The 27,081-nt window shown below is 50.3% G+C and overlaps 1 protein-coding gene across 1 annotated transcript; it reads left to right on the top strand.

Annotated features, from left to right (window-relative positions):
- The first annotated feature begins 3,961 nt into the window (after nucleotides 1-3,961).
- Nucleotides 3,962-26,819, top strand: A4GALT (alpha 1,4-galactosyltransferase (P1PK blood group)). Its single transcript, XM_019715428.2, has 3 exons — nucleotides 3,962-4,046; nucleotides 23,198-23,339; nucleotides 24,915-26,819. The coding sequence occupies exon 3, from the start codon at nucleotides 24,953-24,955 to the stop codon at nucleotides 26,012-26,014; it is 1,062 nt and encodes a 353-aa protein (XP_019570987.1). The 5' UTR covers nucleotides 3,962-4,046; nucleotides 23,198-23,339; nucleotides 24,915-24,952; the 3' UTR covers nucleotides 26,015-26,819.
- Nucleotides 26,820-27,081: the final 262 nt, after the last annotated feature.

The following is a 27,081-nucleotide window of genomic DNA, read 5'->3' as shown; positions in this document are numbered from 1 at the left end:
GGGCCTCGTTCACCCAGCAGTGTCTGTGGCCTCTGGTGGCTGTGAGTCTGTCCTTTTCCTTGGTGTGGTTCCTGCCCCCACAGGCCCCAGCCTACAGCTGCGAATTTATGCTTTTCTGATTACACAAATAAAGCAAACACGCCTCTCTAATTTGTTAACATCAATAAAAGAAACAAAACACACAGCCCAACTTATTAAGCTGGATACAAATGCAAACACATCATATGACAATCATCTTTCTTATATTACAACTCTCTTTAAGTGCTTTATGTTAACTTTTTTCATTGCAGCCGTAACCTTTCACAGAGTGAATTTATTCAAATTAACTATAATTATTTCAATTAATAATTTTTGATGCTCATATTATACAGCCTGGCTAGCATCAGTGAAAACTTTTTTTTTTTTAATTTTTATTGGGGAATATTGGGGAACAGTGTGTTTTTCAAGGACCCATCATCTCCAAGTCAAGTCATTTTCACTAAAGTTGTGGAGCACACAGCTCACTGGCCCATGGGGGAATCGAACAGGTGACCTTGGTGTTATGAGCACTGCGCTCTAACCAACTGAGCCAACCAGCCGCCTGGGGAAAACTGTTGATTGTTCCATTGTGTCTTCTTTGCTAAGATTCCTGAGGGTGGCCTTATTTTATGGCCACAACAGGGCATTAGGGCATTAGGGACCATTCTAATTTTCTTTATATGCTCCAAGGAATCCTGGTCTCCTTTAGTGGAGAAGGTTTTAGAGACCAAATCTGGGCACTGGGATGCCCATGAGACGGGGGTAGGGGGGGCTGGGGAGGTGGGGGGAGGGCTGAAGTTACTGTGGCTTTGGGGCCACTCTTGTCAGAAACAAAGCTGGAAATACTCCTTTATTTTTAAGGTCAGAAGGTTACAGTAAATTCTTCAGTCTGGTTTTGTTACAAAAGCACACAACATTGTTGTTAATTCTACATTGACAGGATTTGGCCACAGGCGGCAACTGTGAGAAGAGCCCCCATCTTCAGTAGGGGACAGAAAGCAGATGAGGATGGACAAGGGCGACTAGGAAGGGAAGGGTGAGAAACAGCAAATGGAGGCGCCTTTTTGGGACTCCTCGCTGAAGGGAAGAGAGAATTGGAGGAGATCACGGTGTGTGTGTGTGTGTGTGTACGCGCGTGCGCATGTGTGTTGCGTTTCCTTGTTCTCTTTACTACTAAGATGGGAGAGGCTCCAGCTTGCTTATGGGTGGAGCAGAAAGTGCCAGAAGTTGAAAAGTGTATCAATTAGGGTTTTTCTGTGTACAAGGAAAAAAGAATCTAGCCCATCTGGCTAAACCAAAGTGTATCATGGGGAAGCCCAAGGGCCGATCAGGCAGCCCAGTGGGCACAGAGGCTCCGGGAGGCCCACTGCCCCAGCGTGTCTCTTACGGCTCTATTCTGAGACAGACCCTTCCCTCCTGTGGTGGTGACACCGTGGAGCTCTAGTCTACACACTCCCCACTCCTGGTCCAGAAGAAAGAGTGAACACCCAGAGCCCATGCAGGAGAAAGAGGACACATCTCCTTCCCAGTGTCTACAAAAGACCCAGGGTGGCCAGGTGCTGTGTCCCCAGCAACACTTTATGGATGGGTAAACTGAGGCCAGAGCGTGCCCTCTTCCTCCATGCCCTCCCCAACAGCCAGGCCAAATCAGACTAGAAGGAATTTGTTCTTAGAGTCCACTGCAGGCTTGGGGTGAGGAAAACTCAAATTCTAATCTCTGCTCATCTTAACATGCTCTGCGACCTTGGGCAGGTCCCCATCTTGGTTTCAGTTTCCTCATCTGTAAAATCGGGGCGATGACAGCACAACCTCAGAGGCTTGTTGTGAGATTCCTAAGCTGCTAGGAGGCCATTTCTTGCCTGGAGAACCAGGAGGAGCTTGTGTGGTTAAGCCCAAGAGATGGTTCCCAGAAAGAAACCACTTCCTTCTCAATCTCTTTTAGTCCCTCTGCTGAGGTCCAGGAGCAACTCTTCACTAGGTGCTGGCCTGCCTTGAGTACCTCTCTGCACCACCTGTGGCTCTCACTTTATAACAAGGTAAGGGCAGGGGGGAGCTCAGCCCTCACACAGGCAGTGGGCTCCCCAGAGCTTTAGAACATTGTTTTATTCTAATTTTTACTGTTGCCTCCAGTTCTAGGGTAACGGAAGAAGTGTTCTATCTAGGGCAGTAATATAAAGTTTCCTTTTAAAATGCATTTATTGGAATGAAAAAGCCAATAGAAAGAAAAAGTATTGAGAATATTACCGGCAGTGAAAGGACACAGGTTTGTTCATTCCACATCCGTTTGTTGAGTGCCCAGTTACTCTGTTCCAGGTGCTGTTCCTGGAGGGAGACACAGCAGTGAATAAGTCAGCAGGAACCCCTGCCCTGTGGAGTTCGCATTCTAGGGCAGGGGATTGGCAATAAAATAAGTGCATATGTGAAACATAAAGCACGTCCCATGGTGATAAGTGTATGGGGGGAAATCAAGGAGGGAAGGCAGGATGGGCATGTCCAGTTTGAAATAGGGAGATTGGGGAAGCTGACATTGAAGCTTGAACCTGAAGGAGGTAAGGGAGAGAGCTGCGTAAATATCTGGGCAAGGCTGTTCCAGGCAAAGGAGTGGTGAGAGGAAAGGCCCTGGCGGGGGTGAGCGCCAGCAAGGAGACCAGTGTGGCTGGGCAGGGTCCCCCACACAGAAGAAAGGGATGGAGTCAGAGGGAGGCAGGGGAGAGATGTGACCTGGGTGGTTCTACTACCTGTCATTCCTCTGGTGCTGTTTGGGGGTGGGGGGGAGGCAGGAATAGCAGTGAGAGGAGGACTCAGCCTGGGGAGAGTCTGGTGGCTTGGACCAGGCGTGGAGTTAGAAGTGTGCTTTCCAGAGCCGCGGGACAGCATGACAGCATCAGGGTAAAGAGTGAGGACAGGAGCAGATCAAGAGCTGAGCATGGGGCCAGCGCAACTATAGAGGCTGGGGAGGAGAGGGGGTCTGCATAGGAGAATGGGGGGTGGCCAGGGAGGAGGAGAATGGACCAGTGTGGTGTCTGGGAAGGTGTTTCGGAGAAGAGGGAGCCGGCAGCTGGAGGGACCGGGAAGACCAGGATGCAGACTCGGCACAGACCTAGTAACATGGGCGTCACTGGGGACCGAAATAACAGATTGAGCAGGTTAGCGGGGAGGAAGGGGCCAGAGCTGGACTGGAGAGGGTTTAAGGGAGAATGGGAGCAGAGACACTGAAGACTGGGTGGAGAGACAACTCTGGCAGGACTTTTGCATAAAGGGAAGAAGAAACGTGAGGCAGCAGTAGCTGGAGGGGGCACAAGGGTCCTAAGAGGGGTTTTGTTTACTTGTTTTAGTTTTAAGATGAGGTAAGTAACCGCTTGTGGATTGAGGACAGTGATGGGGAGAAGACAGAAGGGTAGAATTGCTGGATCAGTATTGGCTTGAAGCGGGATCTTGACAAGTGGAGGGGGTGTGGGGTCAGCCTGGTCCTGGTGGGAATTGTCTTTTGAGTCATTCAAAGGATAATTACGGGGCATGTACTAAGTGCCAGACAGTTCCTAGGGCTGGCATGGAGGGTCTCCATTTTCTAAGTGACCTGGGCACCAGTCATCAGCTGAGGAGAGAGGTTATAAATACATTCTGGGCAGTGGCAACAGGCAAGCCTAGGTTCATTAACTTACACTGACTGCCCCTTCTCAGTTGTGTGACTTTCAAGTTACTTAACCGCTTGGAGCCTCAGTTTTCTCATCTGTTAAATGGGGAAAATGGGATTATAAACCCACAGAGCAGGCGGCAAGGAGGCACAGAGTGCGGAGGCTCCGTACCTGCTGGCCTGAGGGCTGCTGATGGTCCAGCCGCTGAGCCGGGAGCTAGAGGACAGGCGGGCCGGGGAAGCCGAGACTAAGCAGGGGTGGGGAGCGCGCGGGGCGGGGCGGTGCTGACCACGCCCCGGGCTGGAGGGGCGGCGCTCCCGCCGGCTGGGTCAGGGACAACGTTATCCGGCGCCCGCCGCCACCGGAGCAGGAGGTACCCCGGCCGCGTGGAGGGTGCGTGGACGAGGGTCCGGGACGCGGGCTTGGGGGCGCCCCGGCGCGGGCAGGGAGGGGCGTTTTGAGAAGGAAAAGGCGGGGAGAGCTCGGCCACTGCCCCGCCACCTGTTCCAGAGGGGACATTTGAGTGCGCACTGACTGGGCGCGGCGGTCCCCGGCCGTCGCCTCCGCTCCCCTGCTCCCCAAAGTTGAGTGGGGCGGCTGGAGCGGGAGCCCCGGGCCGCTAGGGTGGCCTTGCCCCGCCTGAGAGCCCTCGGAACAGCCCCGCCCGGGCCGGGTACCGCGGTGGGAGAGGGCAGTGGGCGCAAGAAGCCGGGGTCCGAGGGCGGCCCCGCCCGTCCCGCGCTGCGACCTTGGGCGAGTAGCGCCGCGCTGTCTGGGGGCGCGGAATCGTCCCGGGAGGCCTGGCCGCGGGGCCGCGCTCGCCCCTGGCCCTGCAGGGAGAACGGTGGGGAGCGGCCGGCTGGAGGGCGGGCTGCCGGGGCAGGAGATGCTGAGGCTTTGGACGCTCCGAGGCGGGGAAGGGCTGTCCAGGTGCAGGGAACTGCCCGGGTAAGAGCTGAGAAGTCGGAAAGTCGGGCCTCAGGCTCGCTCGTCTCAGGATACGCGTCTGCAGACGACCCCTCCTTCCGGCGTGCTTCTCTCCCTCCCCTTCTCCAGATGGGAAAGATTGAGTGAAGTGGGAGCTGGGATGTGCTGCGGGGAGGTCCAGTCTCAGCGTCCGCTTCTCTTCACTGCTAGGCGACTCCCCTTGCCCCAGTTTCCTCACCTGACACCTGAGGGTAGAAGTTCCCACCGTCTTGCCAAACTCAGCTCAGCCTCTGGCCCTGAGAGGGTTAAAAGCCATCTCCCCTGCAACCACCCCTCTCTCAGGAGGACACCCTTTCTATCTCCCCCAAATACTGAGTGATTGTTGCCTGCAGGCCCTTAGGAGTCCTCGAAAGCCATTTATCCCGTCATTCATCAGATACCCTGGAGCACCTGGTGTGACCCCCTCTGGCCCTCCTGCTCTCTCCTCCAGCTGCCCAAGGATGTCCCTTTGTCACCTCTTCCCAAAGAAGGGGGTCCACACTGCCCTGGTGACATAGCGGGACCCAGCCTGGCCGGGACTACACCCCTACGCGCCCACCCCTGCGCGCCGTGTTCCCACAGCCCTAATCCCCTGGGGGGAATCTCCAGGTCAGGCCCAAATACAAAGGAAAAGAAAGGAAGGGTCTAGATGGAATCTCCTCTGTTGTTCATTTTCCTCTTATGCCTCCGGTGCCTGTCCCTGCTTGTCTGCTAGGACAGCTCAGTGTTATAGGACAGACTCGGAAATGGAAATTCTTAAAAATGTGTTTTGTTTCCTTGTACCAGTGGGAGCCTTCTAGCTGCCTAGGTTAGTGGGGTTGTTCCTGGGGTGCGTGTGTGTGTGTGTGTGTGTGTGTGTCAGGGTTGGCAGAATCGTTCGGCTGACTCAGAACGTCAGGCGATTGTGACCCACCACATCAGCCCCAGCCGACAATTTCCAAACCCACCCGGCCATGGGGTCCTGGATGCAGGTCTCCAAGTACCCACGGCAGCAGGGGTGCCAGCCTGCAAGGTCTGAGTTGGGACGAGGGCAGAGTGAGACCCAGACATTTGCAGCAAGACTGGAAGAAGGGGCGGATGAGAAAGAGAAGTTTGAAGTGTGGGGACATCACTTCCCCTCCTAGTCTCCTTACCCCCCCCACTTTCCCCTTCTATCCCCCCCAACCTCCGCTGCCCCTCCTGGTTCTCTCTCCCGAGGGTGGGGTGGATAGCTACACCTGGGACCTGCCCACCCAAGCTCTGCTGCTGGCTGTGCTCTCTGGAATGTCCTTCCTCCTCATAGGGTGCTTCCCAGGTGCGGCCACAACTCCCAGATCTCGATCCCTCTTCTCTCCTTGCCTGCAGCCCGGTGCCCAGGCGGTCACATCATAGGTGCTCACTAAATGTTGCTTGAAAGAGGTGTATGTGTGGGGGGGGATTCCATGTTTACATCACTTGGAGATACCTATTGTTAAAATTTGCTCCTTTTGCCAGAATTTTAAAACACATTTTTAGTTATTTGAGTATCTTGCCTATATAAATGTTCCAAATTCTTCACCTCTCTCAAACATCGTTTTTTATATTTGTCAACACTTACATGTTGTTACGTCATTGTTAGTTAATGGGTCTCATTTGATGTTTTGGTTTTTTTTTATATTTGGCTCTTTTAGATAATGCTGCATTGAATACTCCATTTGTGTATGTGGCTGGGTGTTTGTCCGTACTGAGTGCGTATGAACCTCATAAGGGCTGTCCCTAGAGCCAGCGGGCTCCCAGAGGGACGTCCATGCTTCCTCAGGCTGTGAGTGTGTGTTTCTTGTTATTTCCTAGAAATGGAATTACTGGGTCAAAGAGTATGAATGACCAGATCTCTGTGTGTTTCTTATCTCTCGTTTGATCTCACTAGTGAATTACGTATCCCATCTCTGTGGCCAAGAGCTTCCCTCAGTTTTAACGTAGCTTTTATTTTTGCTGCTGCTGGTGTGTTTGAGGAGCGTGTTTTTAATATTTTTTTTTTACTTTGTGTGTGTGCTTTTTGATAAGGGAGACTTTTATGAGCGGATGGGAAAAAGCCAGAAGACAGAGTGGCTGAGGCCCCCGGAGAGGGAAGGGCAGGTGGATGAACTGAGGTCCCAGAGGATGCGGGAGGTGGCAGGTGCCCAGCACTGGTCCAGAGAGACCTTCCGAGCTGGTGAGGACAGGAGGTGAGAGGGAGGGGCTGGGAGGACACCTTAGGAACTGGCTTTGGTCTTTGTAGAGAAGAAGGCGGAAAAGCATCCGTGGAAGGAAAGGGTTCTGGACCCAAGGTCCCCACTCCCTGTGCTGCTTGCTGGCCTCGTCCCCTTAAGTCCTCCCTGGTGTTATCACCCCCTTTGGACTTTTTAAAACCATCTGGAGCCAAGTTACTGCGCTGCAGCTACAACCTTAGGGGAATTCCGTTTCCTTGGATCCAGGAGGCTCATTTCTAGGAACCAGTCCTATAGAAATAATGAAGGACGTGCTCAGAAAAGATGTGAATGCTAATAAGATCCTCAAAATGAGGGACGGACCTGCCCCATGACGAGGTGCCATGCAGCCCTGAAGACGAGGGTGTGGCGCTCTCTGTATTGGTCTCATCGCTGGGGCACAGCTCAGATTTCTCTGGCAGCTTTGTTCAGGTAAAACTTACACGCTGCACGCAGGCAGTTCGATGAGTTTTAGGAGACGTGCAGCCCCCTCCACCACCTAGTGTTAGTGCACAGGGCCCAGCATATTTTTAAGTGAAAATACAACACGGTGTTTGTAGAGCAGCACGTGTAATAGGACCTCCTTTTGTGTCTCCTGTATGCGGCGCTGTGTAAACACGGCTCCATGTGAATGGAAAAGGACCAGAAAGACTACCAACATGCTGACAGGTACCCTCTGTGCCAGGGCCACGGGAAGACTGAGCACTCACCTGTCCCTCCCTCCAGCCTTCAGGGGCTCCACACTGTCTTCCTGATAAAGAGCAAAGCGGGAGGTGTCCCTGCAGGGTGACCACCCCACGCACCCACGCAGCCTCTCTGCGAAGACTGGGAGCGGGCAGCCTGACTACTCTGGCCCTACCAGCCCTACCGTCGGCTAAATGTACGTGCGTCATGGAAACACATACACAACACTCCAAGATGTGAAGACAACGAAAATCACCCATAACCCTCACAGCCAGGAATAAAACCGAAATGGCATCTTAGTGGGTTCTTGGCAAGTGGCAACTCTTCTTCCCTATTATGGTTGCTGCTGGGCGAGGGAGGGGCAGAGGGACGTTGTGGGAAGAGGGGATTGCGTATTGCAGAAGCTTAGAGTTCCCAGAACCGGTCGGTGGCTTTGAGCAATAGGGAAGAGTTGGTTTTCCTTTCAAGTTTTTACCATTGTTTTCAAAGACACTGAGCGTATCAGGATGGTTTTTCTTTACCCCCATCACTCAGTCATCACACATTTATAGTGTGCCCGCTGTGTGCCAGGCCCTCCCCAATTCAATGTCATTTACAATCTCAGGCAGGGTGGGCCGCATTTGACTCAGTGTCCACTTCCCTCTGCTCTCAATTCAGCCCAAGGCCAAATTCACCCTGGTCACTCCCAGCAGGACTCACCCCAGGGGCTGCCTGTGGCCTAAGTGAGGCAGGGTTTGGGGTGAGTGCTGTTCACAGACCCACTCATTTGGAAGGTAGCCACAAACTCCTACTGTGTGCCAGCAGGTGCAGCACTGGGGACCCGGCCCACAGCCGCTGGTGGGAGCTGTGCTGAAGTCCAGGCAACTAACTGGAGGTGGTTGCTCTGCTCACCTAGGTCAGGAGAGACTCACAGAGAAGGAGGGTCTGAGAGCTGGGGACAGACATACCTGGATGCAAATCCTGCCTCCCACATTGGCTAGCCATGCCGTGTTGGGAAGGTCCCTTTCCTCGCTGCACCTTTGTTTTCTCATTTGTAAAATGGGGCCACAGTGGTAGACAGGAAGCCGAAATGAGGTAAAGAGCTAACTGCTTGGCAGAGTACCCGACGCATGGTTTGTCCTTGGCAGATGGCAAGCTCTCCTCTGGTGGTTAGGAAGTCCTGACCAGGGGAGGGAGGGATTATTTGGGGAAGAGGCAAAGAGCACATTGCAGAAACCTGGAATTCCCAGAGCCCGATGGCTTGAGCAGGACAACAGAGGTCAGCGGCATGGCTGGTCTGCAAGTTGTGGACCTGAGAGGGGCAGGGCTGAGGGGAGGTGCCCATGAGCCCTCAGCATTGTGGGGTGTGGGGGCCTCCTGGAGGGGGCTGAGGCAGGAAGCCAGGGAGGAGGCTGTGATGGTGGTTCCCGAGACAGACAGACAGATGGAGAGACATGAGGAGACCTGAGCTGCATGCGCTGTGATTGGGCTGATGGGAGACGGAGAGATGTGGGGGAAATCTGTTCAAAGAGGGGTTCTCCCCCTATTCCCTGTCCTACTCCCGCCTCTCCTGTGGATTAGTGCAGTGGCCTCATAACTGCTTCTAGTCACACGTCCCCTGTAGTTTACTCTGCAAAAGCAGCCAGATCTTAAAGATGTCTTTAAGGCATAAGTCACACTGTAGCCCTTTCCTCCTCAGAATCTCCCAATGAGAGCTGAGGGGAGGTGCCCTCCCCATAGAGACAGAGCCTTCTGATGGCCCTTACGGCCCCACGGCCAGGTCTCCCCACTGTCTCTGACCTCTCCTGATACCTCCTCCCCTGCCTTGCCTTGCTGTTCCATCAACGCCTCAGGTACTTGGCCCCAGGGCCTTTGCACTCACTGATTTCCACACCTGGATCCCTATGGTGTGTCCCCTCTGTCTCGGCACAAATGTCAGCTTTTCAGAGAGGCCATCCCTAACGGTTCTGTGTAAAGTAGCACCCCGTCCCCAAGTCCTTGCAGCCCAATTTCCCTGCCACATTTTTCTCTATAGCATGTTTTACCTCCTGATGTGTTTCTTGTTAATTTTCTCCCACTGGAATGTCAGTTCCATGAAGCCAAGACTGTCTGCTTTGTTCACTGCTGTGTGTATTTCCAAACCTTGGAGCATGGCCTGGCACATAGTAGGTGCTCAAGCATTTGTTGAATGAATGATCCAACATGCTGGGAGTGAGGCCAAGGTCTTGACCAGTTTCTCCCCAAGATGACTTTTTGTATCAGGTTGGGCAAGAACTCTCACCCATGAACTGTCATTCCTCTGGCCTCATATCTGTGCTCTTGGCCTGGCACCAAGGGGCAAGTGGCCCTGAGGTGCCCTGTCTAGAGAAGTCAGTGATGACACTGCTGATGGAATGGGCAGAACCAAGGCCAGAGAGACCAGATTAGGAAGGTCTTTCTAGAAGTATCCTTAGACATTGTCCTTCCCAAGCTCTTTATTTTACAGATGAAGAAATTGAGACTCAGAATTAGTGGTGGCCTGGGGGTTCATACTCCAAGGTCACAGAACAAGTGTATAGAAGATAGAAACCAGGCCCCTTGCTCAGGCAATATCCAGTTGGCAGAGACTGTTAAGAATAAAACACCCAGTATTAGCAGTGCTGTGTGTGTGTGTTTGGAGGTGGGAGGTGGAGTGGCACTCTCTCTTGCTGCCAATGAGTTTTAATCTTTAATGCAATTTTAAAGAGAGAGAGAGAGAGAGAGAGAGAGAAAGTGAGGCAACATGGGAACTTTCTTCCAAGTAGAGTGAACTTGGGACTCGTAATTCAGGCCAGAATTTCTAGATGCCTGTTCCATAGGTACTTCATTTGCCGGACATGATTTCCTCTGACAAAGCATTTCCCCTACTAGTGACCAGTACAGAAAGCTCGTCCACAGTCAGCCACCCTGGCACCTCAGGAGGTCCTGGTGTTTGCGTGCTCGTGCCCAAGTATGTGGGGCTTCAGGCTCATGGTGACTTACTGCTCCCTGAACTCATCCGAAAGCTCAGGGAGAGTGACATCACCCTGCCCCGAGAAGCCCACCCCTGGCAGCTTGATCTTTAGTCCAGCCTCTAGTGCAGAGCTGGAGTGACCGTGGCAGGGGGCATGGCCTCAGCAAAGGGAGGAGGGTCTGAGACTTGGGGGCAGACATACACAGGTGAAAATCCTGCCTCCCACATTTACTAGCCATGCAGCGTTGGGAAGGTTAGGAAGGTTACCTTTCCTCTCTTAGGACCAGTGAATACTCAGGTACTTTACTACGAAGAGTCAAAGGCACGTAACCTTATTTTGTACCCTTAGAGGGTCAGGCAGAACAAACCAGTTACACTTTCTAACAGTTGTAATCTGCATCGCTCATGGTTTCCAGTTTGCAAATGGCCCCACCCCCACCCCCACCCCGGGTCAGTCACCACCTTTGGTCCTGGGTTTTGGGGCAGTTTAGGGATCATTTACCCATTCCTTCAAAAAATATGTACATGTTAGGGTCTGTGCTGGCCATGTGGGACTGGGCCACAAGTAGAAGCAGCCTTGGACTCTGCCAGCTGACATTGTTTTCCAAGTTATCTGTGTGTCATTGTGTATTTAATCAGTCCCTTCAGAAAAGACCTTGGGGGTTGTTTCTAATGGCTGCAATTGCAAACAAACTTGTGACCTGCACAAATGTCACTTATCTGTAGGATAAGGTCACAGAGTGGGATTACGTGGAGAGAGCATAATGTCGGTGTAACTTAGATAGATGTGGCTCACTTGCCCTCACCACTGGAGCGGTGCCACTCGGCAAGCCTTCTAGAAGGGTGCCTGGCCAGAAGAATGTTTCTAAGCCCTGGCTTTTTGCCCATCTGACAGGAGAGAGATGCCATCTGAGTGTTTCCATTTGCATTCCTCTTACTCTCAGAAAGGTCCTCAATCTTGCTGGTGTGTTTAAGGGTCAGTTTTTTGCACGTGTGGGAAGTGTCCTTGGCCTATTTTCTTTCGGTTTGTTGGTCTTTTTCTCCTTGTCTTCTGGGAGCTCTAAATAGGTTAGGAAAATTAGACCTTTGGGATCAAGAAGCACTGAAATTTCCCCAAGTTGTCACTTCAGTTTTGACTTTCTTGCTGGTAGTTTTTTGGGGGAGGGCATGGAGAGGTTTGTTCTTGCAAAGCAGTCACATGTATTCATGTTTTCTTTTATGGCTTCTGGATTTCATACGTAGTTCAGAAAACTTTCCCACTTCTAAGGTTACAAAGAAATTTACTCATGTTTTGTTCTAAACTTTTATGGGTTTTATTATTTTTCATTGGGAGTTTATCCTGGGGTGCATTCTGAGGTTGGATGCAGTTTATTCTTTTTCCCTGGCAACTACTCCAGTGTCTCAGCATCTGTATTAAGAGATGCATTTGCTTTACTGATTGGAAATAACTGCCTTTACTGAGTGTGTAAGTACCACATTACTTCTGTGATGCCTTTTGTTTCATTGCCCCGTTTGTCTGTTTATATGACCACGTTGTGTTAATTATTGAAACTTTATAGGGTGGTTTAATATCTAAACGGGCAGGCCTTCCTCATTTGTTCCTCCTCAGAGTTTTCCTGTACGTTCTTTTTTTTCTTTTTTTAATTTTCTTTTTGGAGGGGGAAGAGTTTGTTTTTCCAGGGCCCATCAGCAGCAAGTCAAATTGTTGTCCTTCAATCTAGTTGTGGAGGGTGCAGCTCACTGGCCCATGTGGGAATCGAACCGGCAACCCTGTTCTAACCAACTGAGCCATCTGGCCGCCCCTCCTGGAGATTCTTGCTAATTTTTCTATATGAACTTTGGAATCAATTTGTCGAATTCAGAATCATGTACAATTTATAAATCGGATTAGAGAAAACTGACATGATTATGAAATTAAGTCTTCTATCCAAAAACATAGTGTGTCTTTCCACTTGTCCAACTTTATTTTGTGTTCTTCAGGGACTTTCAATTTCTGCGCACATAGGTTTTGCACATCTCTTGTTAAGTTTAAGCTTCAGTAGTGTGGTGGTGGTGGTTGTAAGTGGGCTCTTCTTTCTCATTGTATCTTCTGCTTGTTTATATTTATGGGTGTGTGCGTGTGTGTCCTACCCCTTTTCAGCATTCTTTTATTGTTTGTAGTTTTTCGATAGTTTCTCTTGACTTGTCCAGGTATACTGTAACATCTTACGGAAATAACAATAGTTTTAACAGTTTCTATTCAGTTTTTATGCCTCTAATTTCTTTCTCTTGTCAAATTGCTTTGATGAATACCTCCAGTACTAGTGATGGTGGTGGGTACCTTTAGCTTTTCCCTGTCTCCAGAGGAGTGCCCCATGTGTGAAGCTGAGTACGCATGCTCCCTGAATAGGAAGCTGGCTCCTGGCTTTGGTGATGATATATGTAATTTTGTTAAGGAGTATCTACTGATTCGTAAGTTATCCAGAGTGTTGCAAATTTTGTCAGGTTTTTTTTTGTTTTGTTTTTTTAAGTTTTCTCTCTTAAATTTTGCTATTGGACACTTCAAAAAGCATTGGGATTTTCTGTTATTTACGAGTTTGCTAGAATTTTCCTCTAAAAATACCTTGCTGTGGTGCTTTTGCTTCTTAATGCTCTTTTATAATGCTATTCTTATGTGAAAATTGGCCTATCTAGGAGATATATCTCTTCCAGGAAGAGTCTTGATTTATTATATTTGTCTAGAAATTACTTTTATAAGGTTTTAAATTTTATTTGCAAAGTACTATCTTATGATTTAAAAATGTTTTCCCTCTGCTTCTTTGCTTACTTTCCCATTTGGCATTTTTCAGTTTGCATTGGATGTTTTCTCCCCAGGCCCCTGCTCCCTTTTTCTTTTAAATTAGGTTAATGGTAGTTTATATATTTTATTGAATTTTTTTTTTCCCCAAAGAGCCAGATTTTTGCCATATTTCTTAGTTCTACTACTTATCTGTTTCCTAATTTATTTCTGCTTTAATCTTTATTAATTCTTTCCTTATTCTTTCTGTTTATTTTATGGGTTTTTTTCTAATGTTTTTGCTCTGGTGCTTTATGTATTTTTATCTATTCTGTTGTCATTATTACATGTATGGAAGCCATAAATATTTTTCTGATTATTGCTGCAGCTGTATCCTATAGCTTCAGATTCATGATATTTTGACTATGGTTATTTTCTAGAAATCCTACAAATTCAGTTTGTATTTCCCTTTTGACTCAAGAATTGTCCATGAGAATTTCCTTTTCTAATTTTCAGATTTTTACATTAATTTCTAGTCATTCTGCCTTGCGATCATACATGTCTATATTTTTTATATTTTTGGACATTGTTGAGGTTTTCAATTTTCATGAATGTGCTGTCACTCTTGAAAGTCCATTATCTGTTACTAGCATAGAGAGTTTGCTATATTGTGGTACCTTACTGATTATTTTATTTCGGTCTTCTGAATTTGTATTTATGTTTCATCTACTTAATGTTCTTGGGCTCAGAGAGCTGAATTAAAATCTCTTCTTAGTGGTTCCAATCTATTTATCCTAATATTCCTGTAATTTCTTCTTCCTGAAAATCATTGCAGTGTTATTTGGTGCCCTATGAATTATCCCATTTAACGTTATAAATGGCCCTTCTTTGGCTCATTTAGTGATGTTTGGCTTGCATTTCATTGTCTGATATTAAGATTATGGCCCCAGCCTTGTTTTTGTTTGTATTCGTCTTTATACTTTTGCTCATTCTTTTATTTTAACCATTCTAAGTCACTGTGTTTGATGTCTGTCTCTTGAGTGCAGGATAGACCTGGGTTTTGCTTGTGACCTAAACTGAAAATCTGTGTTTTTTATTAAGATCAGTGAAATAAATCAATTTATATTTATTGATATGGTAGATGTCTTTGGTTTTCTTTTTTTTTTAATTTATTTTTAAAATTTATTGGGGTGACAATTGTTAGTAAAATTACATAGATTTCAGGTGTACAATTCTGTATTACATCATCTATAAATCCCATTGTGTGTTCACCACCCAGAGTCAGTTCTCCTTCCATCACCATATATTTGGTCTTTGGTTTTCTTTGTGTTATATTGTGCATATGTACATAAATATGTCTTTGTGCATGTGGGAGAGCTGTATTCTTTATTCTTTTACTTTTGGTGGTCTGTTTCTTCATTTTTTTAAAAAAAAAACCTGTAGTGCTTCTGACATTTAGGAAAGCTGGTGTTTCTGTTCTAGTGGTTACATTTATATTTATATCTCCACCTGATAGTCCTAGTTCCTTCTTTCTTCCAGTAGTATCTAATGTTTCTCTTCTGTGAACAATACGTTAACTTGTTTCCTCTTCTTTACTCCTCCCCTTTTTCTTGTCACTGTCCCGTTTTAGCTGATACTGTACCGAGTGATTTTAAGGCTTTTTAAAAAATTATTAATCTAATGCCTCTGGAGGCCTTTAGTCATGTGGTGTTCATGACAGTGGCCATTGCCTACCCCTGCAATGACATGAAAACCTGAAGGAAGAAAATTCTGGAGACAATAGTGAAGCATTCTTTTTAGAAATGCTGCACCACCCACAGTGGATAGTACAGATCACACTGTATGGAAAACGCAGGCCTCAGTGACACTGAACTGAAGTCATTCAGAAGAATCAGGTTTTAAAGGTGACAAAGTTTCAGAAACACATTACCCAATTTATTTCACTTATTTTTCTTCTTCTGTATGCACAGGAGAGATAGGTGATTTAGAAATCCGACTAAACAGTTCTTTCAAAATAAAAATTATAGGGGCGGACGGGTGGCTCAGTTGGTTAGAGCGCAGCTCTGCACAACAGGGCTTCCTGTTCGATTTCCACATGGGCCAGCGAGCTGCGCCCTCCGCAACTAGAAGGAAGTCACTGAGCTACCGCTCAGTTCCCGGGTGGTCAGATGGTTCAGTTGGTTGGAGCTCAGCTCTCGGGTGGTCAGATGGCTCAGTTGGTTGGAGCTCAGGCTCTCAACCACAAGGTTGCCGGTTCAACTCCTGCAAGGGATGGTGGGCTGCGCCCCCTGCAACTAACAACTAACAATGGTGACTGGACCTGGAACTGAGCTGCGCCCTCCACAACTAAGACTGAAAGGACAACTTGAAGCTGAATGGCACCCTCCACAACTAAGATTGAAAGGACAACAACTTGACTTCAATGGAGCTGATGAGTCCTGGGAAAAACATACCACTGTTCCCTAATTAAAAAAGAGGTCATGGAAATACACACTTTTCCCCAATAAAGTCCTGTTCCCCTCCCCCAACAAAATCTTTAAAAATAACTAAATAAATAATAATAATTATATAATAAGAAAGCAATGTGACATTGTTTAATCGGCAGCATTTTTTTTTTAGTGGTACCTAAAAATTCATCTTACTAGATTCAACAAAATAGGGTATTATTATCCTTCTTATTGGTCACCTTTGTAGTATAAATATGCTTAAACTTTTACTATTTGATGTTTTAGCTTTTACCCTCAGCAATTGAAGATGAGGCAGCCACCAAGCGTGTTCCACTTGACACCTTCTTTCCCCCTTCCCTACCAACCTTTTTTTATCTGTATCATTTTCTACATTGACTGACTGTATGACATCCCATTCTATTCTGTCATCCTTATTCCTACCTTTAAAAATTCTTTTTTTAATTTTATTAAATTTATTGGGGGTAACCTTGGTTAGTAAAACTATATAGGTTTCAAGTGTACAATCCTATCCTACATCGTCTGTACATTGCACTGCGTGTTCACCACCCAGAGTCAGTTCTGCCATCACCTTTAGCCTCTTCTATCACCCCTATCATCGCTTACCCTCTGGGAACCACTAAACTGTTGTCTGTGTCTGTGAGTTTTTGTTTGTCTATTTGTCTTGTTCCTTTGTTGCTTTTAGTTTTATATGTCACATATGAGTGAAGTCATATGGTTCTCAACTTCTTTCGCTTAGCATGATAATCTCAAGCCCCATCCATATTATCGCAAATGGCACTATTTCGTCTTTTCTTATGGCCGAGCCTTTTTATTTTTTATTTTAATTTTTTTTGTTTTCTTTTTTTATTTTTTAATCTGCAGTTAAATGTATCCAGTCCTCTTACTGAACTTACTCAACCGTTTGATTGGTTGAAGCTTATTCCTCAGTTTTCCTCATAGGAACGACATTGCCTAAGTCCTTGTACTTCAAAACAATTGGTGTATGACCTTTATATTTAAAGAACAGCTCAGCTATATATTAACCTTTTTTTTTTTTTTTTTTTTTTTTAGCTTTTATTTATCTGTGTTTCTCCAGGACCCATTAGCTCCAAGTCAAGTAGTTGTTTCAGTCTAGTTGTGGAGGGCACAGCTCACAGCGGCCCATGTGATCGAATCAGCAACCTTGTTAAGAGCACCGCACTCTAACCAACTGAGCTAACCAGCCGCCCCTATGTATTAACATTTGACTCACACTGTCTTTCCTTGGCGATCCTGTACACGTGTGCTCCACTGTCTTCCGTCCTTGAATGTTGCTGCTGAGAAATCTGATGCCAGCCCGATTCTCTTCCTTCATAGACGGCTTGATCTTTTTGTGTAGTTGCCCAAAGATGTATTTTTTTTTTTTTAATAATTGCAATTTCTTCTTCTTCTCCTTTTTTTTTTTTAGATTTTTTTTGGGGGATGGGGAAGGGGAACAGGACTTTATTGGGGAACAGTGTGTACTTCCAGGATTTTTTTCCAAGTCAAGTTGTTGTCCTTTCAGTCTTAGTTGCGGAGGGCGCAGCTCAGCTCCAGGTCCAGTTGCCATTTTCTAGTTGCAGGGGGCGCAGCCCACCATCCCTTGCGGGAGTCGAGGAATTGAACTGGCAACCTTGTGGTTGAGAGCCGGTGCTCCAACCAACTGAGCCATCTGGGAGCTCAGTGGCAGCTCAGCTCAAGGGGCCATGTTCAATCTTAGTTGCAGGGGGCGGAGCCCACCATCCCTTGCGGGACTCGAGGAATTGAACTGGCAACCTTGTGGTTGAGAGCCCACTGACCCATGTCGGAATCGAACCGGCAGCCTTCGTAGTGAGGAGCACGGAACTCCAACCACCTGAGCCACCAGGCCAACCCCCAAAGATGTATTTTTGTGTTGCTAATCTCCAGTAGTTTTACTAAACTATGCCTTGGGATTTACCATTCTGGTTCATTGTTCTCTCTTTAATTCATGAAATCAAGTCTGCCCCATTTCAGGAAATTTTTCCTGAATTATAATTTTAAATATTTATCCTATTCAGTTGTTTTAGTTTTCGTCTTTCGAAACTCCAGTTATACGCTTGTTGGATCTCCTTTACATATCTTTTCTATCTGTTTTTCTTCTTCTAGAATGTTTTGATCTCCTTGACCATTTCTGTTTGATTTCGTTTACTTTTCTCAATTTAATCTCTATTATCTCTTACTATACTTTGTATAAAGTCTGTTCTCCCTTATGTCTCTTGTAGTGTGGTCTTCGCCTCTGAAATGTTTTTGTCTTTCTTTTTTTCAGTTCTTTTTTTCAGTTCTCACACGTCATCCTCATGTCTTCCATCACTTTTTCTACCCATTTCTTCTCTAGTTCTTGCAGAGAACTGCTCTTTCTACTCTTTGTCTTCCTTCAAGCTGGAATTTTTCTAGTGTTTTTCATTCATGCTATAATTTGGATTAGAATTTTTATTTGTTTTATGGTGAAATTTCTATATACGTAGGGGAACATTAGTGCTTTTTTTTTTTTTTCATGTAGCATCTTTGTATGGGTGCTGTGTTTACTCCTTTCACAAAGTTTTTTTGTCTGCATTTGAATTGGTTGAATTTTCCTGGACTAGCCATTAACAGGAGGTTTTAGAGGAAAATGGGAGAGAGGCCAGGATCGTTTTCTAGTTTTCTCTGCTGAAAGGCTCCTTCCCCTGTTTTTATGGCAATGGATTGTTCCTTTAAAATATGGTCCTCTGCTGGGTCCAGTCCTCTTTTGCCTCTCAGAACCTAACCTGGTACAAGAGGCAACCTGCCTCCAGCCATGAGCCCCCCTGGTTGTTCAGATCTTCCACTACCGGCCTCCCTCTGTACCCTGTTGTTCCCCCACTTCACTGCCACACCTGCTGGCCTCAGGTGCTTTGGGCCACACTTACCTGTGACTTGGAGTTTATGGGTTTTTCTCACTCCTGGTTTCCCTGAAGCTATAGTTTTTGGTTTGTTTTTTCTTTCCTCTGTTGCTCTGTGTGACATCAGTAGACATGGGAAGATTCCAAACCAAGAATCTGCCTTATTCCTTATTGCTGCCTTATTCCTATTGGAAAAATAAGTCAACCCTCCTTAATTTTTCTGTTTGTAATATTCCCCCAAAAGGCAAGTCACTGCCTGCTCAATTTCTGGCTTTGGAACACCTTACAGGCCTTGGAGGAGGAATATTTTGTAACCTCTCCTCTGAAAACATCCACATTTGTTTGTTTTTTTACAAGGGTCATCACCTTCTATAACTGTCAGTCTTACTTCTTGAGTAGAAATCATATATTCATTTGTGCCCTGAAAGATTGGTGGAGGGAGGACAGCAGACCCTTCAAGCAGGATTCAGAAGCTCTAGGTATTGATTTTTCACATCAAGGAGGGTCTGGATTCCGAGACCAAAGAGTCCCCCCCTCAGTTTTATAGACAAAGAAGCTACAGTGCAGGTTCAGGCCCAAGGCCACAGAGTCAATTAGTGGCAGGTTTAGAAGCTTCCAGGAGGGACCTGGGTTTGAATTCTATATTCTGTGCCATTTCCTAGCCTGGCAATCTTCCCCAGCTACTTCAAGCTTCTTCGAGCCTAAAGTATCTGCTCAGATGTTAACTTTTCAAGGAAGTTGATCAGTATGTGCCCTGTGTCCCCATGGTTAGAATATGTGGTTAGTCCTGCTCTCCTCCCGCTGTGCAAAAGGAATCTGAGGCCCAGAAAAGGAAAGTGACTTGCCTGAGCCCACACAGCAAGTCAGGAACAGGAGAGGGTAGACCTGAAAGCACACACCAGCCCCAGTGCTACTAGCTATGGCCCCTTGGACAAGTCACTTTTCTGAAAGTTAAACAAGGGAGCAGGGGCTAGGATTGGCTGGAATCATACCTGCCCCCCTCGTTGGTGGTCAGGCTGAACTAAGATGACACACTGACCCTACCTGTAGCCAGGCCAGGGCCTTCTGACTCTATCAGATGGTTTCTTACTAAGTGGAAGAATGCCAGGGCTCTGTCCCCCACTGTGTCCACAGCCCCAAATATCCCAAGACATAATGAATCCAGGTATCCCCTTCCTGTCAGGGGCACTGGTGCCAGTTGGGGATGAGGTAGTCATTTCCCTGCCAGGGAGAGCACCTTCCTTGGGGTGGGGGAAGAAGCAGTCATACCTGTTGCCCAGAGGGAATTGTCCTTGGCTGGAAGGAGGCCCCCACCAAGGTCACACCCCCCACCCTGGGAACAGCCTGTGTCCCGTGTGGGTATAAGCCCCCACACTCCTTTGGAACAGACATCTCTGAAGGCTGTGTCAGCTCCAGGGCTCCTGTGGGACCAGCTGAGGCCTCTGACGGGACTGCCTCACAGTCCCTCTCCCTCTGTTGGGTTGTACATCCCTCACCCTCACAGGGACGTGGGCACTCCCCAGTCCCTGCACGTGGCTTTCCAATTTACAGCCTGCTTCCTGGGACAGGCCTGTGACCGGAGTCCTGAAAGGAAGTCTGGGTAATATAACCCAGAGTGATGGTAGAGGGTGGTCGCTCATGCCGATGGCCAGGGAAGGCCTCTCTGCAGAGGGGACCCTTGAAGCCAAGACCCCAAGACATCCATCTATGTACAGCAGGTGAGGCAGCAAACCTCAGACTCCAGGGTCAGACCCTAGGTTCTCCATTCGACTGCTTGTGTGACCCTGGGAATGTCACTGTCCTGCCCTAAGCCTCAGTGTCCTCACCGGTGACTTGAGAACAGAGCTTCCTTTATGAGGTAGCTCTGAGGCTCCAGAATAGAGACATAGAAGGGGAGAGGTGCAGTGGAGTGAATAGTGACCTCCACATGTGTCATGTCCTCACCCCCAGATCCTGTGAAGGTGACCTTTGGATAAAGGCTCTTTGCAGACGTTAAGTTAAAGATCTTGAGATAAGGAAATGATCCTGGATGACCCAGGTGGGCCATCCAGCCAATGACAGGTGTCCTTATAAGAGACAGGAGGGGAAGAGAAGGACACGTGAAGAAGATGGAGGCAGGGGTTAGAGGGATGTGGCCACAAGCCCAGGAGCCTAGAGCCCCTGGAAGTTGGCAGACACAAGGAACAGATTCTCCCCTAGAGCCTGAGGGGAGTGCGGCCCTGCCGACAGCTTGATTTTAGGCTTTTGCTCTACAGAACTGTGAGCAGTTAAGTGTCTCTCTTAAGCCCCAAAGTTTCAGCCACAAGAAACTAATACAGGTTGCTGATCAGAGTCTGGTCCCTTCCTGTCAGCGCAATTTCTGGGTTGAGATTTCTGAGATATCTGCCCCCTGAGATGTCAGCTCTTCTAGGAAGATCTTTAGGGTGTGGGACAACCCTGCAGAGGGGCAGGGGGCTCCCTGAGCTGCCCCCGGCTAGAGCTGCTCCCAGGTTCCTGTGCCAGCCCCACTCTCTGTTGCTGTGGGACCTTGGCTGAGTGCCTTTCCCTTTCTGGGCCACTGTGTCCCCATTGGAACATTGGAATCTCCAAGGGCCCAGCTCTGGTGTTCTGGGAGCCACTCGGTCAGTACCCAGCCTGGCAGTGGGGTTCAGAGTGCACCAAGCTGACCATCACTGTAACTCCATTCTGTTTGGGTCATGGTCAGCCAGTGCTGGACACGGGAGCCCAGAGAGGGTCAGAGGTGGAGCACCCCCACTGCCGGGGCAGAGGTCGGTGCGGGCCATGAAGAGGAGCCTTTTCCAGGCACTTGAACCTGAGCCCCTGACGCCAGTGCTCCCCATGTGGGCCCTGCAGGCTGATGCTGAGGGCCAGGCCAGCAGGGGTCTGGTCAGGCCTGAGGCCCCTCATCTCCACCAGCTGTGCACTTCTCATTCTCATGTCCTGCCTGAGAGGGAACCTGGGGGGTCCTGATGCTGGGAGCCACAGGAGGGCTTAGAGCAGGGACTGACCACGTTAATGTGCTAACTGGAAAGAGCTCCCCGGTGCAGGGCTGGATGTGGGGGCCGGGAGGTAGGAGGAGGCACTGCAAGGCTGTGCCAGGCTTGTCTGAAGGACCAGGATTGGGCCCCAGTGCGAGGCCCATCCAGGGGGCCAGGAGCATGTTTTGGGCCTGAGGTCACACGGGTATTGGCTGGAGCCCACTTGGCCCCATGCAGAGTTTCTATTCCTGAGTCTTGGGCTCCAACACCAAATATGGTACTGCTTGCGTTTGGCACCCTCAACTGGTGGCAGGCGTGGCTCGAGTGGCACATCCTACCTCCCCACCAGGCCCAGACCCCTCCGCACACCGTGGTGGAGCCAGATCGGCTCAGCACCACTGGTCCCCAGCAGCCGGGCCTCCCTCCTTCCAACTGTCTGTCCTCTCCTCAGCGTGGTTCTCATTGGGTTAAAAATACTCGGGACCAGAATAGCCTCTCTCCCTGCAGGGGAAAAGCAGGGTGGGGCAGCGGACACTGGTCCTTGGTTTGCACCATTCGCTGGGGGCTCTCAGGCAGCTCTCCCAACCTCTGACCCCCCGTTTCCTCACTCATGCTCACTGGTTCATTCAGTCACTCGTTGGTTTGCTCACTCACTCACTCCCTGATCGTTCATTGATTCGATCACTCATTGATTTGCTCCTTTATTCACTCACTTGCTCCTCACGTAATCACTCACCGATGTAGTCACTCACTCGGTATTTACTACGGATTAAGAGCCAGGCACTATTCTAGATGCTGAACAAAACATACAAAGCGCAGAAATATACCTGTCCCCGAGGGGTTATGTTCCAAATAAATAGCCAGTACAAACAAGGACAAAAATGTACAGTATGTTAGGATAAGTACAGGAAGCAACAGACTATGAAGTGATGGGGCAGTTGACATTTTTGGGGGTCTGTGGAGGGCCCCACGGGAAGATGACTTTTGAATGAAGGCGGGAGCGAGGTGAGGGACTGAGCTATGTGAACATCTGTGGGGACAGTGTTCCAAGCAGAGGGAGCAGCAGGTGCAAAGGCCCTGAAATGGCTGCACGGGGGGGCAGGTTTGAGAAAGAACGAGGAGGCCAGGTGTGGCAGAGCAGACGATGGGGAGAGAAGTGGGGCACGAGGTCGGGATGGGGGCCACGCAGGACCTGGTGGACCTCCCACATTACTCAGGGCCTGAGCAGAGGAGTGACCACGTGGCCTGACTTGTATTTTCAAAGTGTCCCTCTGGCTGCCAAGTGAATGAGTCAGGGAGTGAGTGAGTTTCCTGTGTGCCCACTGTGTGCCAGGCGCTGAGCACGGCACTGGGGAGAGAAAGTGTATAGGACCTCACGTGCCTACGGAGGTCTGTCTGGCCAACTCCCTTCTGTAAGTGTCACCTCCCCTGGGAAGCCACCTTCTCCTAACTCAGCTGTCCTCTAGTATCTGGTCCTCGTCTCCTTTCAGATGGTCTCCCCACAAGCTGAGCGCCCCTCCAGGGCAGGGCTGCACCTAAATCTTCCCTCTGCTGAACGTGTTCCCGGGGGGGCCAAGAGAGTGAACTAATCAATGAACAAATGAGCCCCAGGGCTCCGAGAGCCCAAGACCCACCTCACTCTGTCTTTTACCATCTTTTGCAGATGGATTTGCAGTCGCGGGAAGCGTGTGAAAGGACCGTGTTCATGTTGGCAGAGAAGGTTGGCTGCTGAGCCAGGGCGTGTCTGCAGGAGGCCTGCCAGGCTGCCCGGATCCCCGCCTCACCACCATGGGCCACCCAGGCTGGTCAGTTCCAGTCCTTGATTTCGCCACGGTTCCCTGCCCTTGGCACTGGGGGAAGGCTGGGCCCAATTGCTCAAGTGCCAGGTTTCTGGCACCACTCTCCGGCCGTGAGACCCATCGGTCCTGGGGAGGGGTTTTCCCCAGTTCCCTTTGGCCCCCAGGCTATACCCAGTCCCTTTACCCCTTTCTGCCCAAGTTTCCTGGCCTCCAAAGTAGAAATGATGCAACTACCCCACTGGGGTTACTGAGGGCCAGAGGGGGTGTGAAGCTGGCACTTTGCGCTGAGTAGATGTGGCGGGGGTTCTGTCAACAGTGAGTAGAGTCCAGGCCAATGTTCACTGAGGCCCCCAAGCACCAGGCAAGTCTGCACATCAGCTGTACCATCCCTCCCAGGCAGGACCGTGCAGTGGTGCAAGCACGGGCTCTGGAGCCGGGCATCCTGGGTTCCAACCCCTGCCCTGCTGCTTACCAGTCACGGAACTCAGCATGAGTTACCAGACTTCTCTGTTTCCTCACCTGTAAAATGGGGGTGATGATTGCCACCCCTTAGGGTGGCTGTGTGTTTAATGAGTTAGTATGTGTGAAATGCCGAGAAGGTCTCCTAGCATGGGCATGGTACACAGTCAGTATTTATTGAATGAATGAATGAATGAATGAATACAACCCTTTAGTGGGTTTCAGAGTTCCTGTCTTGCAGGTAGGAAGACTGAGGGTCAGAGAACTGAGTGACTTGCCCCAGGTCTTACAGCTGGTTCAGGCCAACTTGGGGTCCCATGGGTCCCACAGTCCCACCCTTGGGGATGGGGCCCGAGCCTATCTTGTTTCTCCCAGCCACCTGTAGGGCTCCTAGGGACATTCCTGGCTGCTGGCCAAGTGGGCACCACCAGGAGAGAGTGAGGGTCCAAGGGCGGTACTAGCCAAGGTCATAGAATACAGCGCGGCCTCCGTCCCTTTTTCCTCCAGACCTGTGTCTAGGAGAAACACAGCCCGGGGCAGGGGCTGGGGAAGCCAGGGGCCCAAGAGATCCTGGCCTGTCCAGGCCAAGGCTTCAGGACCCAGCAAGCACCCTGGCGTACTTAGAGCTCTCCGTCCTGCCTGGGAGGGAGCTTGCATGCCAGCCCCAGGACTCCGCTGAGCGTTCCCAAGGCTGCGCCACAGTCTGCCCTCCTAGACCAGCCCCGGGCTTGGTTTATGGAACCAAACGGAGCTGAGGAGTACGTGTGCTGGGTCTCAAATCATGGGCTGCCTGCCTGGTACAACCAGGGGTACAAGCCTGGCCAGGCATCACGTCTGACAACCCTTATATGTGCCAGATCCTGCCCAGGGCCCTTGATGGCCACATGTTGTGGGAAGCACTGGCCTGGTCCTTGGGGAGCTCACAGGTGTGTCACAGCGCATAAACTCCGTCCGTGGTCTACTTCTTCCTCCAGGTGAGGAAGGAGATGGGGTCTGAGCCTCCAGGTAGCCCATGGGCTCCAGAAGCCAGTGTTGGCATTGGCTGCGGCTGCTGTCTGTGGGAGTGTTTCTCTTGGGTGGGGATGCCAGCAGCCTGCCCACATGTGGCGCTGTCTCTTGCAGACCAGCCGGTTCCTGCTGGAGGCTCCTTCTGAGAGACCATGCCCAGGCCCTCCGACTGCCTGCTGGGGCTGCTCCCGGGCATCCCGAGGCATCGGGCCTGCACCCTGTTCATCATCAGCTTCAAGTTCATGTTTTTGGTCTCCATCATGATCTACTGGCACGTTGTCGGGGAGCCTAGGAGCCAAGGGCAGTTCTCTAACCTGCCTGTAGACGTCCCCTGCCCCCGCTTGATGCCCCCCACACCGCCCTCCAGCACCCCCCCTCCGGGCAACATCTTCTTCCTGGAGACTTCAGACCGGACCAACCCCAACTTCCTGTTCATGTGCTCCGTGGAGTCGGCCGCCAGGGCCCACCCCGAGTCCCGGGTCATGGTGCTGATGAAGGGGCTCCCCGGCGGCAATGCCTCGTTGCCCCGGCACCTGGGCCTCTCGCTTCTGGGCTGCTTCCCCAACGTCCAGCTGCTCCCGCTGGACCTGGAGGAGCTGTTCCGGGACACGCCCCTGGCGGCCTGGTACGCGGCCGTGCGGCGGCGGTGGGAGCCCTACCTGCTGCCTGTGCTCTCGGACGCCTCCCGGCTGGCGCTCATGTGGAAGTTTGGCGGCATCTACCTGGACACGGACTTCATCGTCCTCAAGAACCTGAGGAACCTGACCAACATGCTGGGCCTCCAGTCCCGCTATGTCCTCAACGGCGCCTTCCTGGCCTTCGAGCGCCACCACGAGTTCATGGCCCTCTGCATGCGCGACTTCGTGGCCCACTACAACGGCTGGGTCTGGGGCCACCAGGGCCCGCAGCTGCTCACGCGGGTCTTCAAGAAGTGGTGCTCCACCCGCAGCCTGGGCGACAGCCACGCCTGTCGTGGCGTCACCATCCTGCCCTGTGAGGCCTTCTACCCCATCCCCTGGCAGAACTGGAAGAAGTACTTTGAGGATGTCAGCCCCGAGGAGCTGCCCCGGCTGCTGAATGCCACCTACGCTGTCCATGTGTGGAACAAGAAGAGCCAGGGCACGCGCTTCAAGGCCACATCCAAAGCGCTGCTGGCCCAGCTCCATGCCCGCTACTGCCCCACGACACACGAGGCCATGAAGATGTACTTGTGAGGGGCCTGACAGGCCACCTCCCCACACCCCACATCCTGATGGAGAAGGGCTCCCAGCAGTCCTTCCTGGGGAGGCGAGATGGGGGGGCCCTGGTGAGGGGGCCCGAGCTGCTGCAGCCCAGGATTTGGGGCAGAGGTAGGGGGTGGCAGGGAACTGGCAGCCTGAGAGGTGTTGGAGGGCGGGCTGTGGGCCCTGGGGTCCACTCCCTTCAAGCCAGGGTGAAGCTGGAGGGACACCCCTTAGGCCAGTACACTGTCTCAGGGTAGAAGCAACAAGTGGTGGGGGAAGGGCCCCCAGCCAAAATCAGCTGGAGTGAGCTGGCTGAGCATTCGGGTCTGGGACGACACGTGGCAGCTGTGGACAGCGAAGCATCTTTCAGGCGTCACAGGGAAGCCAGGCTGTTTGGGGCCGAAGTGCTCGTGATGGCAGCATGGGGAAGCCCAGGGAAGGGGAGAGGAAGGTGGGCAGAGCCTCCAGAGGAAAGGAGAGGAGAGGAGGCCCCTGGTGGGAGAGCTGTGTGCACACCCAGCCTCGTGTGCCTGGGGAAGGGGGGCTTTGCTGTCCTGGTTTTGGCTTTTTCAGAGGAGCTGTGGCCGGCAGAGGTGGCCTGGGGAGCATTTTGGGGGAGGCTGTCTGCCCACCCCATCCTTCCTTCCAGAGATGTTGCAAGGGTAACGTGCCAGCGGCCCACTCTAGGGGCATGGGGGCATGGAGTTATTTTGGCTTGGGGTAAAGCATTTAAAGAAAACACCCCACCCTGCCCATAATGAACACGGGAAAATAATAAATACAGCAAGTGACTCACTGACACCTAGTGCTTCTTGCCTGATAAAGCACATCCACTTGCATAGCCCTTTCAGCCTGCTCTACAGATGGGGAAGCGCTGGGGCTGCAGGTTGTGCCACTTGCCTGAGGTCATGCAACCTGCCTGGATGGGAAGGGCTGGGCCAGAGGAAAATCTCTCCAAGAGAAGGGCAACGCCCCAGCCGCGTGGTGTTGAGGAAGCTGCCTCAGAGCTGGACATTACAGCCAGGCTTCAGAAGCCCTCCCTAGCAGAACTGGGGGTG

The sequence above is a fragment of the Rhinolophus sinicus genome, linkage group LG02 (genome assembly GCF_036562045.2).
Source record: "Rhinolophus sinicus isolate RSC01 linkage group LG02, ASM3656204v1, whole genome shotgun sequence".
NCBI lineage: Eukaryota > Metazoa > Chordata > Mammalia > Chiroptera > Rhinolophidae > Rhinolophus > Rhinolophus sinicus.
This window is presented reverse-complemented; position numbering and strand designations above follow the sequence as displayed.